This window comes from Anopheles coluzzii, chromosome X (assembly GCF_943734685.1).
Source record: "Anopheles coluzzii chromosome X, AcolN3, whole genome shotgun sequence".
In the NCBI taxonomy this organism is placed as follows: domain Eukaryota; kingdom Metazoa; phylum Arthropoda; class Insecta; order Diptera; family Culicidae; genus Anopheles; species Anopheles coluzzii.
The window spans coordinates 17,828,924-17,844,700 of record NC_064669.1 but is presented as its reverse complement, the minus strand read 5'-3'; the positions used below and the strand labels follow the sequence as shown (position 1 = coordinate 17,844,700).

Sequence of the window (15,777 nt, the reverse complement as noted above, 5' to 3'; positions counted from 1 at the left end):
CTCGAAATTGAAACATATGAAATACGTGACATGTAAGCGGAAGTAGCACACGGACCGAAGACCATGATATCGATTTAGTAGCAATCGGACCGGACAGCGAACAACGAAAACTCCTGCAAAAGCAAAACTGTCCCAGCGGTTTGCTGCAATTGATACTGATCAATATTTACCCAACGCTCATCGGTTGCATCGCAGTCAGAAGTCTATTGCTTCACGCCTTCACGCGTTCGGTACTGGCTTCCCGCTACGTGCACGTACCATTGCCCGTGTACTATTGCTTGCTTGCGGGCAAGTGAAGCAACATGTACGTGAAAGGTTAGCGTTTTCCCACGAACGGATTCCCGTGCGGTATGCAACCACACCGAATGGTCCTGTGAAAGCATCCACCAATGATACGCGACGCTCTCTAGAGCCTTGCAATGTATCATGAACTCGCCACAAGAGTGCAAATTGCTTCATCATGTATTGATTTTTGTTTTGATTTTTTTTTTTATTTGTTTAACGTATTTTAATTTCAATTTCGGGCTATCTGTACAAAGCAAGGAAGGTAAGTGACGAGAGGCTCCCAACCAGGAGTGGCAACTGGCTAAGCAATGTATGCCATCATCCCCTCTCGCCGTTCTATGCGTGATCTGTAGTCACAGAGGTCTCGTAGATCACATTCTGTTCTCGCCTTGCCTACGCGCAGGCAAGGGTTGTTTTCCGTTTCCTTTCCACTTCGTTTGCTCGTCACCTAATGGGGTGGATGCGTCCGCATCTTACAGGCGGGTCCAGTACATGGACGAGCGGATGCGCACGTAATCGGGCAGGTTCTCGACCGGCCCGACGGCAGCAACGGCAGGGCAGCGGTCAAAAATGTACTTCATGGCTACATCGCGCACATTCTGGGCAGTGACGCTCTGCGGTTGTGCGTTAGAATGATAGAGAGAGAGAGAGACAAAACCGATATAAATGAGTAAAGCTGAGGCGCTTTGAACCCAAAACCAAAACCACAAAAGAACCAAACAAACAACACTTACGTCAATTCTTTGCTCCAGCTCGTGCAGTGGTATGCGGCGATTGTAACACAGCATCTGGCGCCCGATGTCCTCGCAGATCGGGGTCGTGCCGTCCAGCTGCAGCAGCATGTTCGTCTTGAGCAGGTTCTTCGCCCGCTCGACCTCGCCCTCGGTCACCATCGTGCAGAGGCGCATCCATTCGTTCTGCACGTTGAACAGCATGTCCTCGCACTTGAGCGGATCGCACACGAAGTAGATGCCCCACAGGCCCGTATCCTTGTAGCACGTGTTGAACGACTGGAAGCTGTGGCAGAGCCCGTCGGTCGCCGACGCCATCGCCAGCTTCGACGCGTTGTTGGCGCCACCGCCCTGCGACCGGTCCCACGCGCCGATCAGCGTATTCGCCACCATCAGCGGCACATTGTCCTGATCGGTCCAGCCGCAGCCCTCGACCGCGATCGCGACGTGCGCCAGCGGCAGCGAGTCGTCCCGCACGCGCACCTCCGAGCCGGTGAACCGGCACGGGGCCAGCGCAGCCGCCTTCCCATCCACGCTCGAGCTCACCTTGCCGAGGGCCTGCTCGGCTAGGCGCACCAGATCTCCGTGCCGTACGCCGCCGGCCGCTGCCAGCACGATACGCGGCGCCTTGTAGTGCGCATCGATGTACTGCTGCAGGTCCGACTTGCCGATCGACTGGATGTTCTTGGTCGGGCCAAGGATGGTGTTGCCGAGCGGCGTACCCTGGTAGGCGGTCGCGTGCAGATGGTCAAACACCACCTCCTGCAGGTTGCTCTCGACCTCCTGCATCTCGCGCAGGATCACGCCCCGCTCGCGCTCGATCTCCGCCTCGCCCAGCTTCGAGTGCTGGATGATGTCGGACAGGATCTCGACCGCCTTCGGCACGTCCTTCGACAGGCACTTAGCGTAGAACACGGTCTGCTCCCGGGACGTGTACGCGTTCAGGTGGGCGCCCATGTTTTCGACCTCGAGCTCCAGGTCGGTCTGGGACCGCTTGGCCGTACCCTTGAACGCCATGTGCTCGAGGAAGTGGGCGACCCCGTTGTTGCTGTCGTTCTCGTAGCGCGAGCCGGCATCGATCCACAGCCCGACGGTTGCCGTCTGCGAGCCGGAATCTTCGCTCGCCACACGCAGCCCACTGTCCAGCGTGGTAACCTCGGTCGGTGGGACGTTCACCAGGGCGGCCCGGAATTCAGCCGCATTCGAAACCTTAGTGCGCTGCGAGCGACGAAACGAAAACAAAACGAACAATGAGTGTCAACAGAGGCGGTTTTGGAGGCCTTCCTGGTGGAGGTGACCCTATCGTCCCGCACGGTGACCCCCGACCAGTCCGGAAGTGGTCACTGCGTCGGTCAAATCGGCCCGGGTACGATGTCTTACAATTACGTAATTTAAATTTCATCACCCAGCGAGCAAAAGAGTTCACCTCCCTCCACCCCGGAAAGCGACTTACCCGGAACAGCAGCTGGTGGCTGCGGCTGTACGCCCGCAGGCCAGCCGAAAACTTCAGCAGCGAGGCCATTGATTGCAGCGGCACGGGTTACAGTTGATTGGGTACGGGATTCGTCGGCAAATCTGGGGAATCGAAGGGATACCGAGCTTACGGTCGGACAGAGTTTTGCGCAACACGTCCCCTAGCAACCTTGTTTTTCTTCAGCCCGTTCTGAGAACCCCGTACTTGGCAGGTGATACACTGCTAACGGGCAAATGTCACGTCAGCTGTCAACGGCGTTTGCACCGTTGTGTCACTTTGTGTTGCTCTAACTATAAATAATATTAATTAATCCTTACGCCAATCAGCAAGAATTCACAAAAAATGCGAGATTTTTTTATACAAATAGCAGTTTAGTAAATAGCTAACTTAGCGTATTGTTCTTTTTCATTACCGAATGATCGTTACTCGATCGAGCAACTGTCAAATGCAAAGTGGGAAAAATGTACGGGTTCGCCTATTCCGAACGATTTGACAGTTATCCCAAAGAAAAACTAATGAAAAGATTTGCCACATTTAGGGCGGTGGCAACCAAGGTGTAATAAATGACAAGGTTAAATTGTTTAGAGCAAAATGACATTTCTCGACTTGACATTTCTCTTCCGGGGGCTCCGGTATAAAAATCGGGGAGGGCTGGTGCGGGGTAATGAAATTTGTATGCAGAGAGTGACAGATGTCCCCCACAATGTCGCCCAGCAAAAGCGATAAAAATCAAACTTCTAAATACATTATCCTTGGTGGCAACGTTTTTTCGCATGCGATTTTATCGGATGGCCTGTCAAATTTTTATATGGGATTTGACAGATAACATCGGACGACTCGTGACAGATAAGGCCCGTGTCTGTACTCCATCGCATGCGATTTTATCACACGTGCTGTCAAACGCTTTTTCGTATAATATTGCGATTAATTGGATGATTTGAATAATATAACGATCATGAAAAAATTAAGTTTAGATTGTTCCTACAAAACACCACACATTTAGTTTGACAGATAAAATCGGATGCGGCGTCCGACGAAATCAAACATTTTCGATTCCGTCGTACGACGAAATCGCACGTCCGACGTTATCTGTCAAATCCCATATAAATCTCATCCGATAAAATCGCTTCCGATGAGCGTTGCCACCGCCCTTAGGGACGGTCACATTAGGCCGTTTCCAGACACTCCGTAAAACCCACCGTAACGAAACATTTGGCAAACCACAAAATAACGCTAGTTATTATTTAAAATATGAGTTTTCTTTCCCATAATTTTGATGAGACGTCGGCTGGTGGCAGCGCTTTCACGCATGTGATTTTATCGGATGGCCTGTCAAAATGGTATATGGAATTTGACAGATAGCGTCCGACCGCAGCCAGACACTAAAAACACTAAAACCTAAAAAAAACCACCATAACGAAAAAATTGACAAATGAACTATGACGCCTTGTAACGCTCCTTTTTACGCTTTTGACGCAAATCTGTTTATTTAAACTAACAAGAGTTATCCCAAATAGCCAGAATTGCTTAAGCAGCTCATTTTGGCACGCTAAAGATCGCTGCTCTAATTCGCCTTTTGCAGTAGATAAACAGCATCAAAGTTCTATGTGGGTCTTTCAAACAGCGCCTAAGCAGCTTCCTTATGCCACGATGCCAGGGATTATTTTTCTTTGTGTTTTATTTTCAAGCAAGCGTCATCGATGAAATAAACAACAAGATTTGTTTCGTTTAAACACATATGTATATTTCTAAATCTTTTGTATTGATGAATTACACACAATTTTACACAATTTACTGATAATTCACAATCACTTCACTCAATATTCATTCTTCAATTAACGAATCTAACTTGTGCAGCAGCAATGAGATTATTGCCGGCGTCCGTCTTTGACACTTTGACAAGAGCCACCTTGAACCGATGTCATGCATTCAAAAGCTATAAAGTTCCACCAAGTTCAGTACCCTTTCTTAACAAGCCTTCAAGTTCTAATATGAACCCTACACATAGTGCTAATCAGCCGCAAAGCTCCAAAGAGTACCATGTGCCTGTTAAAAAGCTCCATAGTTCCGCAAAGTACCGCCTATCTGTTAATCAGCCACAAAGTACGACATCGGAACGATTTTTCGTTAGACAGCCCTAAATCAGCTATAAAGTACGAGCTGGCTATTTGGGATTGTTCGCTTACTAATTTTTTTCGTCACAGTGTTTTTTTAGTGTGGTCTCAAAAGACAAAATCGTTATGATTTGTCGTAAGAAATTTGTCGCATTAAACCCAAGTGCCACAAATCCACTAAACGACCACTAAACGGCTTCTAAACGACTCAAGTTCTCTACCTAAACGGAATATAGAAAGACTTCGTTTAGCAGACGGCAAACGACTCATGCATTCTAAAAATAGCGAAAAAGCTGGTGGCGCTCTCTGTTGGTGGGATACCCCAACCAGTTGAGCTTCATCGCTTGGAGGAGAGCTTTCTCATTTCCTCTGTACTGTTGTATGGTTTCGCATTGAAGTTATGCATCGCTAGAACTAGAACGGCGATACAATTGTTTAAATACTAAACTCCAATGGAAACCGCCAGCACTGAAGCAAGTGAGAATTGAGTAATGGTCGTTGGTGTTAATACCCACGTATCTGACCACACGACCATTTATATAGATTTTTGCTCAGAAAGTTAGAAGGCTATATAGGTCATGATAAGAAGAAATTTGTCGAAATACATTGCAAGAAAAGGATAGCAATATAATGATTAGTTTTAATACGCCATCTATTGATCAAACCAATGAAGCTGTGGAGCTTTCATTTTTTTTCTATGGATATTCAATTTTCCAGTCGTTTAAGCTTAATCTGTGGCGCTTGTGAAAGCCGTTCCACATTGGGCGCGATCACAGCGCAATTGGAATTGAAAACACTCCCATTTCCAAAGGTTGGGGATAGTTGTGCTCAATTTGGACGCAACGGTTTTTACCACTTTTTGTTATTGAAATATCATTGGACAAAAATCAAACAATGTTACTACTGAAATGAGAATTATGTGACGAATTAAAACCGATTTGTAATTATTTATAATACCAACTTGTAGTGAATACAATTTTGTAAGTTTTTGTATTTTAACTAACGGTTACGCTTCGATTGCGCCAAATTCAACCCGAAAACTATTTTGAACCCAAGCGCCACAGATTAAGCCTAAACGACTGGAAAATTGAATATCCATAGAAAAAAAAATGAAAGCTCCACAGCTTCATTGGTTTGATCAATAGATGGCGTATTACAACTCATCATTATATTGCTATCCTTTTCTTGCAATGTGTTTCGACAAGTTTCTTCTTATCATGACCTATATAGCCTTCTAACTTTCTGAGCAAAAATCTATATAAATGGTCGTGTGGTCAGATACGTGGGTATTAACACCAACGACCATTACTCAATTCTCACTTGCTTCAGTGCTGGCGGTTTCCATTGGAGTTTAGTATTTAAACAATTGTATCGCCGTTCTAGTTCTAGCGATGCATAACTTCAATGCGAAACCATACAACAGTACAGAGGAAATGAGAAAGCTCTCCTCCAAGCGTTGAATCTCAACTGGTTGGGGTATCCCACCAACAGAGAGCGCCACCAGCTTTTTCGCTATTTTTAGAATGCATGAGTCGTTTGCCGTCTGCTAAACGAAGTCTTTCTATATTCCGTTTAGGTAGAGAACTTGAGTCGTTTAGAAGCCGTTTAGTGGTCGTTTAGTGGATTTGTGGCACTTGGGAAAGTTTTGCGTCAAACTGACAGCATTACAGTTGCAATTGCGTTTGCAATCGTGCTCAATGTGTAATGACTGATACAACCCTACCCGCAAATTTCCGTTAAATGCCTTCTAATCGCCTTGTAATCGCCGGCGAATTGAAGGCGATCAGCAGTGCATTTAGCAGTAATTAAATGCCTTTGAAATATGTCAATGAAAAATTTCGCTTTTAATTTGAAATTTGAAATTGCAACTGTCAAAAGAAAACCTTACAAGCGTCTTCAGCACTGCACTGTTGTAGCGTTCCCAGATATGTGCGTGAGATTCGATACCACGATTTACGTGTTATGTTCTCTTGCGTTAAGCTCTGAGCTATTTCACTTTATTAAATATGGTCTGCATTATTCGGTTGTTAAAGACCAACCCGTTGAAAGGTATTAATATATCAAACTTATTTCGATAACTCTAGTAAAAGGAGAAGTGAGATACATATTTCTCCCATCCTGATTATGAAGGGTAAACATAGTCATTATTATGTTTTTAAAAAGGTGTTTTTAAAATTTCGCTTCACATAAATTTGGTTTGTTCTAATTATAGCAAGAAAATATTAATTTAAAAAGAAATAAACACAGAAAAAGATAATAAAAATTAGGATTCGAACACACGCTTTCTCGGTTCGGAACCAACTGCTCTATTTGGCAGTTACATTAGTGAGGGTGCAAAACCAGTATATAAACAAGCTAAGATGGCGGCAAGTTATCTGTTCTCGTTGAATCAAAAAGTTGAAAGATTTCGAAGAGATCCCGTTTCAGCCGTGAAAGTTTCGGTTGAAATCTTTATTCGCCTTCTAAGGCGACTAAGGCCTTAAATGCCTTCTGAATGCCTTCAAAGCCTTTTAATGCTGGTAGGGAATTCTATGTTATGTCTCGGCGAAAAGGGTTCGCCAAGTCGGAATAATTTGACATTTCATCGAATGTCACTTTAACATTATAAAATCAAAGCTGCGCGAAATTTTCACGCTCCACGATGTGAAATTGTCGCGGTTTATCTAAACTCACGTTAACAATCGAACCCACTTCTTTCAAACGATCTTTTAATATGGCGTTCCCACCAAAGCTGTGAGCCTGTCTTGTTATAACCGTATTAATACACGATGCGCAATCTCAGATTGCGCATGTATTCGTTTTATCAAAACATAAGTCATTTCGCGAAGCCAACCCTGAGCTTTAAACGTCATTTCCATACATTTTCAGATTGCGCCAAGATTGCGCATAAATTTTCAAGATTATATGTCTGAGGTATATAAAATTTTTTTGACAGATAAATATATCAAACCGACCCGTTTGACAGATAAATATATGCGCAATCTGAGATTGCGCATCGTCTATTGCTACGGTAACCGTAGCAATAGACGATGCGCAATCTCAGATTGCGCATATATTTATCTGTCAAACGGATCGGTTTGATATATTTATCTGTCAAAAAATATTTATATATCTCGGACATATAATCTTGAAAATTTATGCGCAATCTTGGCGCAATCTGAGGCCGCAAATACACGACGCGCGTTTCCGCGGGCGCGTTCAAACGCGTATAACAGTTCCGCAGAGATATCCAGCTGAGCATCTCTGCGTTTCCGCGGTAGCGCGTTCGAATGACATTTCATTTCTATGGCTGGATTGTTATACGCGTTTCCGCGGGCGCGGAACGCGCGTCGTGTATTTGCGGCCTGAAATTGTATGGAAATGACGTTTATAGCTCAGGGTTGGTTACGCGAATTGACATATGTTTTGATAAAACGAATATATGCGCAATCTGAGATTGCGCATCGTGTATTAATACGGTAATGCCTTGTTTGTTTGACAGCAGAGCGCATGTTAAGTAGATTTTTCACTGGGCACCAAGGTAGATCCCAAGCGCCACAGATTTAGCTTAAACGACTGGAAAATTGAATATCGATAGTAAAAAAATGAAAGCTCCACAGCTTCATTGGTTTGATCAATAGATGGCGTATTACAACTCATCATTATATTGCTATCCTTTTCTCGCGATGTGTTTCGACAAGTTTCATCTTATCATGACCTATATAGCCTTCTAACTTTTTGAGCAAAAATCTATATGAATGGTCGTGTGGTCAGATACGTCCCAAGCGCCACAGATTAAGCTTAAACGACTGGAAAATTGAATATCCATAGAAAAAAAATGAAAGCTCCACAGCTTCATTGGTCTGATCAATAGATGGCGTATTACAACTCATCATTATATTGCTATCCTTTTCGTGAAATGTGTTTCGACAAGTTTCATCTTATCATGACCTATATAGCCTTATAACTTTCTGAGCAAAAATCTAAATGAATGGTCGTGTGGTCAGATACGTGGGTATCAACACCAACGACCATTACTCAAATCTCACTTGTTTCAGTACTGGTGGTTTCCGTTGGTGTTTAAACAATCGTATCGCCGTTCTAGTTCTAGCGATGCATAACTTCAATGCGAAACCATACAACAGTACAGAGGAAATAAGAAAGCTCTCCTCCAAGCGATGAAGCTCAACTGGTTGGGGTATCCCACCAACAGATAGCGCCATCAGCTTTTTTGCTATTTTTAGAATGCATGAGTCGTTTGCCGTCTGCTAAACGAAGTCTTTCTATATTCCGTTTAGGTAGAGAACTTAAGTCGTTTAGAAGCCGTTTAGTGGTCGTTTAGTGGATTTGTGGCACTTGGGGTGGGTATCAACACCAACGACCATTACTCAAATCTCACTTGCTTCAGTGCTGGTGGTTTCCGTTCGAGTTTAGTATTTAAACAATCGTATCGCCGTTCTAGTTCTAGCGATGCATAACTTCAATGCGAAACCATACAACAGTACAGAAGAAATGAGAAAGCTCTCCTCCAAGCGATGAAGCTCAACTGGTTGGGGTATCCCACCAACAGAGAGCGCCACCATCTTTTTCGCTATTTTTAGAATGCATGAGTCGTTTGCCGTCTGCTAAACGAAGTCTTTCTATATTCCGTTTAGGTAGAGAACTTGAGTCGTTTAGAAGCCGTTTAGTGGTCGTTTAGTGGATTTGTGGCACTTGGGATTAACCTTTAAGTTGGCAACCGGATACCCGGGTATTTTTTTAAACTTTAAACTGCACTAACTTTTGTTTCACTGCTTTTATTGGCCTGAAATTTTATGTAGCCCATCAACTTTTAATTTATGATTTTTTGGTGCATAAGTTGTAATTTTAAACAGCCTGTAAGTATTTTATTTTGATTTTTTTTAACTTAACCACGTAAGTTGGCAACTAGCATACCCGAGTATTCCATACATTTTGTATGGAGAATGACGTTTCTCTTCTTCTTCTTTTCGCATTGTGCCTATTTTCGAGTTAAATTCAAGGTGTTATAAATGACAAGGTGAAGTTGTTCAGAGCAAAATGACATTTCTCGACTTGACATTTCTCCTTCGGGGGCTCTGGTATAAAAATCGGGGAGGGCTGGTGAGCGGTAATGAAATTTGTATGCAGAGAGTGACAGATGTCCCCCACAATGTCGCCCAGCAAAAGCGATAAAAATCAACCTTCTAAATACATTATCCTTGGTTAAATTCAAGCGATTCAAGGTGGAATGTATAATGAGGTGTAGTTATAGCGCTTTTGGCGATCCCCCCCCTGGGCTCCGATTTTGACAGATGGTTTTCCGCTTGTATATGTATTGATGGATTGTTTACGTTTTGCATGGTCAATATTTGGTGGAGATCAATTTGGGTGAATATTTTAGTTTATTAAAACACAGTCCGTGATTTAAAATGGAAATTTTTCTTCGAGAACTTGAAGCGTTCGTCAAAAGCGGAAAACTAACTGTCAGTTTTCTTCGTCGATTCTTCTTCCACCTAGCTGTCAAAACGGGCTTATAACTTGACCTGATATCTTTACGGTCCTTGAAGCGATTCCAAATTTCAATTTGACCGTTATTTTTATAATAAAATGAAAAAACTTAATGAATAAATAAAATAGAAGAGAATATATGGTCGGCACTGCTTGCTTACAGCATTAAAATATAGAAAGCATTGTTTACCTATGAAAATCGTTAATTTTTTGCATCGAAACGTGTGGTATACCCGGGTATGCCGGTTGCCAACTTACGTGTGTAAATCTGGTTGCCAACTCTACGGTTAAGCAGCTCATTTTGGCACGCTAAAGATCGCTGCTCTAATTCGCCTTTTGCAGTAGATAAACAGCATCAAAGTTCCAGGCGGTCCTTCTAAATAGCGCCTAAGCAGCTTCCTTAAGCTACGGTGCCGGGGATTATTTTTCTTTGTTTTTTATTTTCAAGCAAGTGTCATCGATGAAATAAACAACAGGATTTGTTTTGTTTGTGTACATGTGTATATTTTTCAATCCTTAATATTCATAAATTACACGAAACGTATCACAATTTACTGTACAATAACAATCACTTCCTTCAAAATCCCTTCTTCAAAGAACTAATCTAACTTGTACAGCAGCAATGAGATGATTGGCGGCGTCTGTCTTTGACATTTTGACAAGACCCACCTTGTACCGATGTCATGCATTAAAAAGCTATAAAGTTCCACCAAGTTCGGGACACGTTCTTAACAAGCCTTAAAGTTCCATCATTAACCCTACACATAGTGTTAATCAGCCGCAAAGTTCCAAAGAGTACCATGTGCCTGTTAAAAAGCTCCATAGTTCCGCAAAGTACCGTCTATCTCTTAATCAGCCACAAAGTACGACATCGGAACGATTTTTCGTTAAACAGCCCTAAATCAGCTATAAAGTACGAGCTGGCTATTTGGGAATGATCCCAAATAGCCAGAATTGCTTAAGAAGCTCATTTTGGCACGCTAAAGATCGCTGCTCTAATTCGCCTTTTGCAGTAGATAAACAGCATCAAAGTTCTATGTGGGTCTTTCAAACAGCGCCTAAGCAGCTTCCTTATGCCAGGGATTATTTTTCTTTGTGTTATATTTTCAAGCAAGCGTCATCGATGAAATAAACAACAAGATTTGTTTCGTTTAATCACATATGTATATTTTTAAATCTTTTGTATTGATGAATTACACACAATTTTACACAATTTACTGATAATTCACAATCACTTCACTCAATATTCATTCTTCAATTAACGAATCTACCCAAGTGCCACAAATCCACTAAACGACCACTAAACGGCTTCTAAACGACTCAAGCACTCTACCTACACGGAATATAGAAAGACTTCGTTTAGCAGACGGCAAACGACTCATGCATTCTAAAAATAGCGAAAAAGCTGGTGGCGCTCTCTGTTGGTGGGATATCCCAACCAGTTGAGCTTCATCGCTTGGAGGAGAGCTTTCTCATTTCCTCTGTACTGTTGTATGGTTTCGCATTGAAGTTATGCATCGCTAGAACTAGAACGGCGATACTGTTGTTTAAATACTAAACTCCAATGGAAACCACCAGCACTGAAGCAAGTGAGATTTGAGTAATGGTCGTTGGTGTTGATACCCACGTATCTTGACCACCGACCATTCATATAGATTTTTGCTCAGAAAGTTAGAAGGCTATATAGGTAATGATAAGAAGAAACTTGTCGAAACACATTGCAAGAAAAGGATAGCAATATAATGATGAGTTGTAATACGCCATCTATTGATCAAACCAATGAAGCTGTGGAGCTTTCATTTTTTTTTCTATGGATATTCAATTTTCCAGTCGTTTAAGCTTAATCTGTGGCGCTTGGGTAACTTGTGCAGCAGCAATGAGATTATTGCCGGCGTCCGTCTTTGACACTTTGACAAGAGCCACGTTGTACCGATGTCATGCATTAAAAAGCTATAAAGTTCCACCAAGTTCAGTACCCTTTCTTAACAAGCCTTCAAGTTCTAATATGAACCCTACACATAGTGCTAATCAGCCGCAAAGCTCCAAAGAGTACCATGTGCCTGTTAAAAAGCTCCATAGTTCCGCAAAGTACCGTCTATCTCTTAATCAGCCAAAAAGTACGACATCGGAACGATTTTTTGTTAAACAGCCCTAAATCAGCTATAAAGCACGAGCTGGCTATTTGGGATTAGTTTTAATACGCCATCTATTGATCAAACCAATGAAGCTGTGGAGCTTTCATTTTTTTTTTCTATGGATATTCAATTTTCCAGTCGTTTAAGCTTAATCTGTGGCGCTTGGGTAAGAGTTCTAATCGCACGTAAATTGTCTATCCAGCTCCTGGTTAATGAAGAATTAATTGAAGATTGAAAAAAGTAATAATTTCTTAGATTTTATCATCAAAAATGTCGAAAACACAATGAACTATAGAATAAATTCACGGAATAACACAATATAACACACTTTAATGTATGTTTTAAAGTTAAATAAGATTTCGCAAAATCCAAAATATATTTTAAAAGAATATTTCATCGAAAAAATGGGGTAGATAAATAATATGAACAAATTTAATAAATGTAAACAAAGTTTGAATCCTGGGGACCTTACGTCAAGTGACGAATTGTCAAAATGCACTAGAGTCCACCACCTGGTATTTTTAAATCCACCTTGCTGAGCACCGTGTACAGGCGGTCCCCGAGATACACGGTTAATGGGGACCGAAAACGGCCGCAAAATACCGCGTATCTCGAATTTCCGCGTAAGTCGAATCTCGTGATTTCCAGCTAAAATATCACAAATTTTCGTGTAATTTTGCAAGTAGGGGGCGGTTTTAGTCACTTTATGAATTATTTGATATGATTCTGACTGAATAGAACTGTTTTAAACCTTTTGAAATAGTTTTTAACATTCGATCAAAACGGAAATTATTTGGCAATTTACAATGGTTGTGTCAAATCAGTACAATTTGCTCAAAGAATTGTCAAATTTAGAAAACCGCGTATCTCCGAATCCGCGTATAAGAGGTACCGTGTATCTCGGAGACCGCCTGTATTGTCTAGAAACGTGATCGTTTTCTTTCTTTGCTGATTTGAAATATTTCTGCACTACCCACTATTGACTCACGCACGCTATACTAGACTTGTATCTCAACTTTATAAATAAATAAATAATTAAGCTGATTGTTAAAATAAGAAAAACTTTTATTATATTTAACAACCTATCCTAGACCGACTCCTCAAACAGAATCTAATCGGGTCCGATTCAAACGGTCGTTCACCTAACCCAGTCCCAGTGGCGGATCTAACGGTAGGCGGACTAGGCGGTCGCCTGGGTCCCGCCGATTAAGGGGCCCCGTAGATCGCCATTCTATAGTATGCCGTATGGACAGAGTACCAGCAACAAGGGCCCCCGGAACGATGGACGTTGGGGCCCCGAGGCTGGCGAATCAATTTTAGAGCCTGTGACTGATGATCGTAGGGCCCCCCGACGGCGTTCAAACTCTCAACAGCCAGTTTAATGCCGCTAACACCCTCCCCCCCCCCCTCCTCCCGGACCACCATTTACCATTTACAGGGGGCCTCAACTCGTCTTACCGCCAAGGGCCCCCGATACCCTTAATCCGCCACTACCCAGTCCTAGTCTGTGGGATCGTTTTGGTACCGGATCGGTATCCCGGACCGACCCTCCTGCACTAGCGCGGGAGCGTCCTGGCCCAGCTTCTGCTCCAATCCCTGCCACGATCGATTACTGAACTGGTCGGCCGAGCTGATCTGGGCCAGCTCGTTCCTTCCCTTGGGCGCTACATCCCTGCACGTGTCATTTGCATCCGTAGTTTCCTCTTCCTCCCTCACTGCGACGTGTCTTGCCCGCCCCGTGACCAGGCTAACATCGGCCGTGTCGTTTGTCTCCCGGGCCAGTGCCGCCACCTCTTCCACGTCCGAGTGCAGCCGCCCGTCCGGTAGCAGATCGGCAAAGTTGAACGTGTAGGACGCGAGCAGCTTCTCCCTCCAGGTCACGTTCAGGCCCATCTCGGCCTCGAACACTGACAGCAGCGGGCGGAAGAACTCGCGCGACGTAAACACGTCGTTTTCGGGGCAGCCGACCAGCACGAAGCAGTCTATGTCGATGAAGTTGGCCAGCTTTTCCGGGTTAACCTTCCCGATCGAGATGAGGTACGTACGGACGCCCCGTGCCTTAGCTAGCCGCTGCACACGTGACACTATCTCCAGGTAGCCCTTGGTGGACAGGGTCGCCACAACAATACCGATCGACCGTGCGTCCATGCACCGCTCGATGGCGTAGTACCGGCGCCGCAGCCACTTCGCACCGACCGCATCGGTGCGCACGAGCTGCCGATCGGGCCGGCTCGTATCGTACAGATAGCACTGGGACGTCTCGAGGGCAACCGCCGTGTTGAAGAAGCTTAAATTATCGCGCCCAATGTACAGGACTGGCCGTTCGCCGTTCGGAGGATGCGCTCCCTCGTCCAGCTTCCAGCAAAGTACGTCCGCCTGCTGGTCTGGCTCGGCAATGGTGGCGACCGTCGCGCTCGGGTACCGTGCCAGCAGCGCGCCCTTGAGCCTGGCCACGGCATTCGCGTAGGCCACTTCGTAGAAGCAGCGCAGCGCAACGGTACAGTCGGGCAGCTCTTGCGAAAGAGCTGCTAGCAGATGCTCCTCGTCGAATGTGAGCTGCAGAAACACGTACAGCACCGGAATGCGTGCGACCTTGCTGAGACACGCGTGCCCAAAGTGCACGATACCGTCCGCGTTTGCGTGGGCCGCGGCAATCTCGTCCACGCAGCAGCTGCCGTACGAGGTATCGGCGAGCACGAACAGGGCCAGCTCGGAGTCGCTGGCAACATCCCGCAGCTCGCTCACGATCTGTACACTATGGTGCAGCGCACTGTCCGGCAGCTGTAGCGCAACCTGCAGAACGGATGGACGACGTAAGTCTAGCCCCCGGTTCAAATATCGTTTCGACACAGTCGCCCTCGCGTGGAGCTCGGAGTGACTTACCCGTTTCAAGCTGTGCTTCTGTATCCAGCGAAGGCAGCGATCCCTTTGCTCAGCATTCCAGATGTCGGCCAGGCCTAGCCGGTCGGCGGCTGTGGCCGGAACTTGATTTTGCACAATGCTATCGCCGGAACTAAATGCAGAACTCATCGCGCCGTGTGCTAGCTGATGCTTTTGTTGAGATTGTTTTGATTTCGAGCTGTCACCGGGATGACAGCCGGCCTGCTGTCATGCTGCATGCTTGCGTTCGGGAAAGCAACATCATCCCCGCCGAAGCGTTTCGCTCGTGTTCGCACGGGCTACATAAAGCATAAACTCATACCCCACCCCGTTTACTGCCCGGTTGCATAAAATGATGCCCTACGATTTAAAATAACCGTTGGAGTGAAGGGGTTTTCAGTCTACAGTGGGGATTTTATTGCTTTTTGTTTAATTGTTTATAGAACTTAATTCAACACTCGTATGGCATTGCTGATCTTCCCACACGCTCTAATAAAACATGCAAACAAGTTTCTCATCCCGGCTTAGACCGATGTATGGTGCGAGCCTTAGCAGGTACGACAACACCGGAAAATGCCTACCATTCCAGAATTGGCCGCGCTATACACGTGCAGGAATGGCTGGTTCACGATCGGATGTATTGAAGTGTCGAATACGATGTTCTTGTTGTA

At 44.6% G+C, this 15,777-nt stretch overlaps 2 protein-coding genes across 2 annotated transcripts; both read right to left on the bottom strand.

The window, feature by feature from the left end:
* Positions 1-483: 483 nt before the first annotated feature.
* LOC120951598 (mitochondrial-processing peptidase subunit beta) lies at positions 484-2,702 on the bottom strand. Its single transcript, XM_040370398.2, has 3 exons — positions 2,470-2,702; positions 1,020-2,234; positions 484-899 (listed from the first exon to the last, which is right to left on the bottom strand). The coding sequence occupies exons 1-3, from the start codon at positions 2,536-2,538 to the stop codon at positions 759-761; spliced, it is 1,425 nt and encodes a 474-aa protein (XP_040226332.1). The 5' UTR covers positions 2,539-2,702; the 3' UTR covers positions 484-758.
* A 10,860-nt stretch (positions 2,703-13,562) lies between these two features.
* LOC120956943 (2-(3-amino-3-carboxypropyl)histidine synthase subunit 2) lies at positions 13,563-15,423 on the bottom strand. Its single transcript, XM_040378786.2, has 2 exons — positions 15,110-15,423; positions 13,563-15,019 (listed from the first exon to the last, which is right to left on the bottom strand). The coding sequence occupies exons 1-2, from the start codon at positions 15,254-15,256 to the stop codon at positions 13,727-13,729; spliced, it is 1,440 nt and encodes a 479-aa protein (XP_040234720.2). The 5' UTR covers positions 15,257-15,423; the 3' UTR covers positions 13,563-13,726.
* Positions 15,424-15,777: the final 354 nt, after the last annotated feature.

Coding starts and splice junctions, on each gene's coding strand:
- LOC120951598 (XM_040370398.2), bottom strand. CDS start 2,538: ATGGCCTCGCTGCTGAAGTTTTCGGCTGGCCTGCGGGCGTACAGCCGC. Junction 2,235..2,469: donor GCCACCAGCTGCTGTTCCGG/GTAAGTCGCTTT, acceptor CGTCGCTCGCAG/CGCACTAAGGTTTCGAATGC. Junction 900..1,019: donor AGCTGGAGCAAAGAATTGAC/GTAAGTGTTGTT, acceptor GCACAACCGCAG/AGCGTCACTGCCCAGAATGT.
- LOC120956943 (XM_040378786.2), bottom strand. CDS start 15,256: ATGAGTTCTGCATTTAGTTCCGGCGATAGCATTGTGCAAAATCAAGTT. Junction 15,020..15,109: donor AGAAGCACAGCTTGAAACGG/GTAAGTCACTCC, acceptor TCCGTTCTGCAG/GTTGCGCTACAGCTGCCGGA.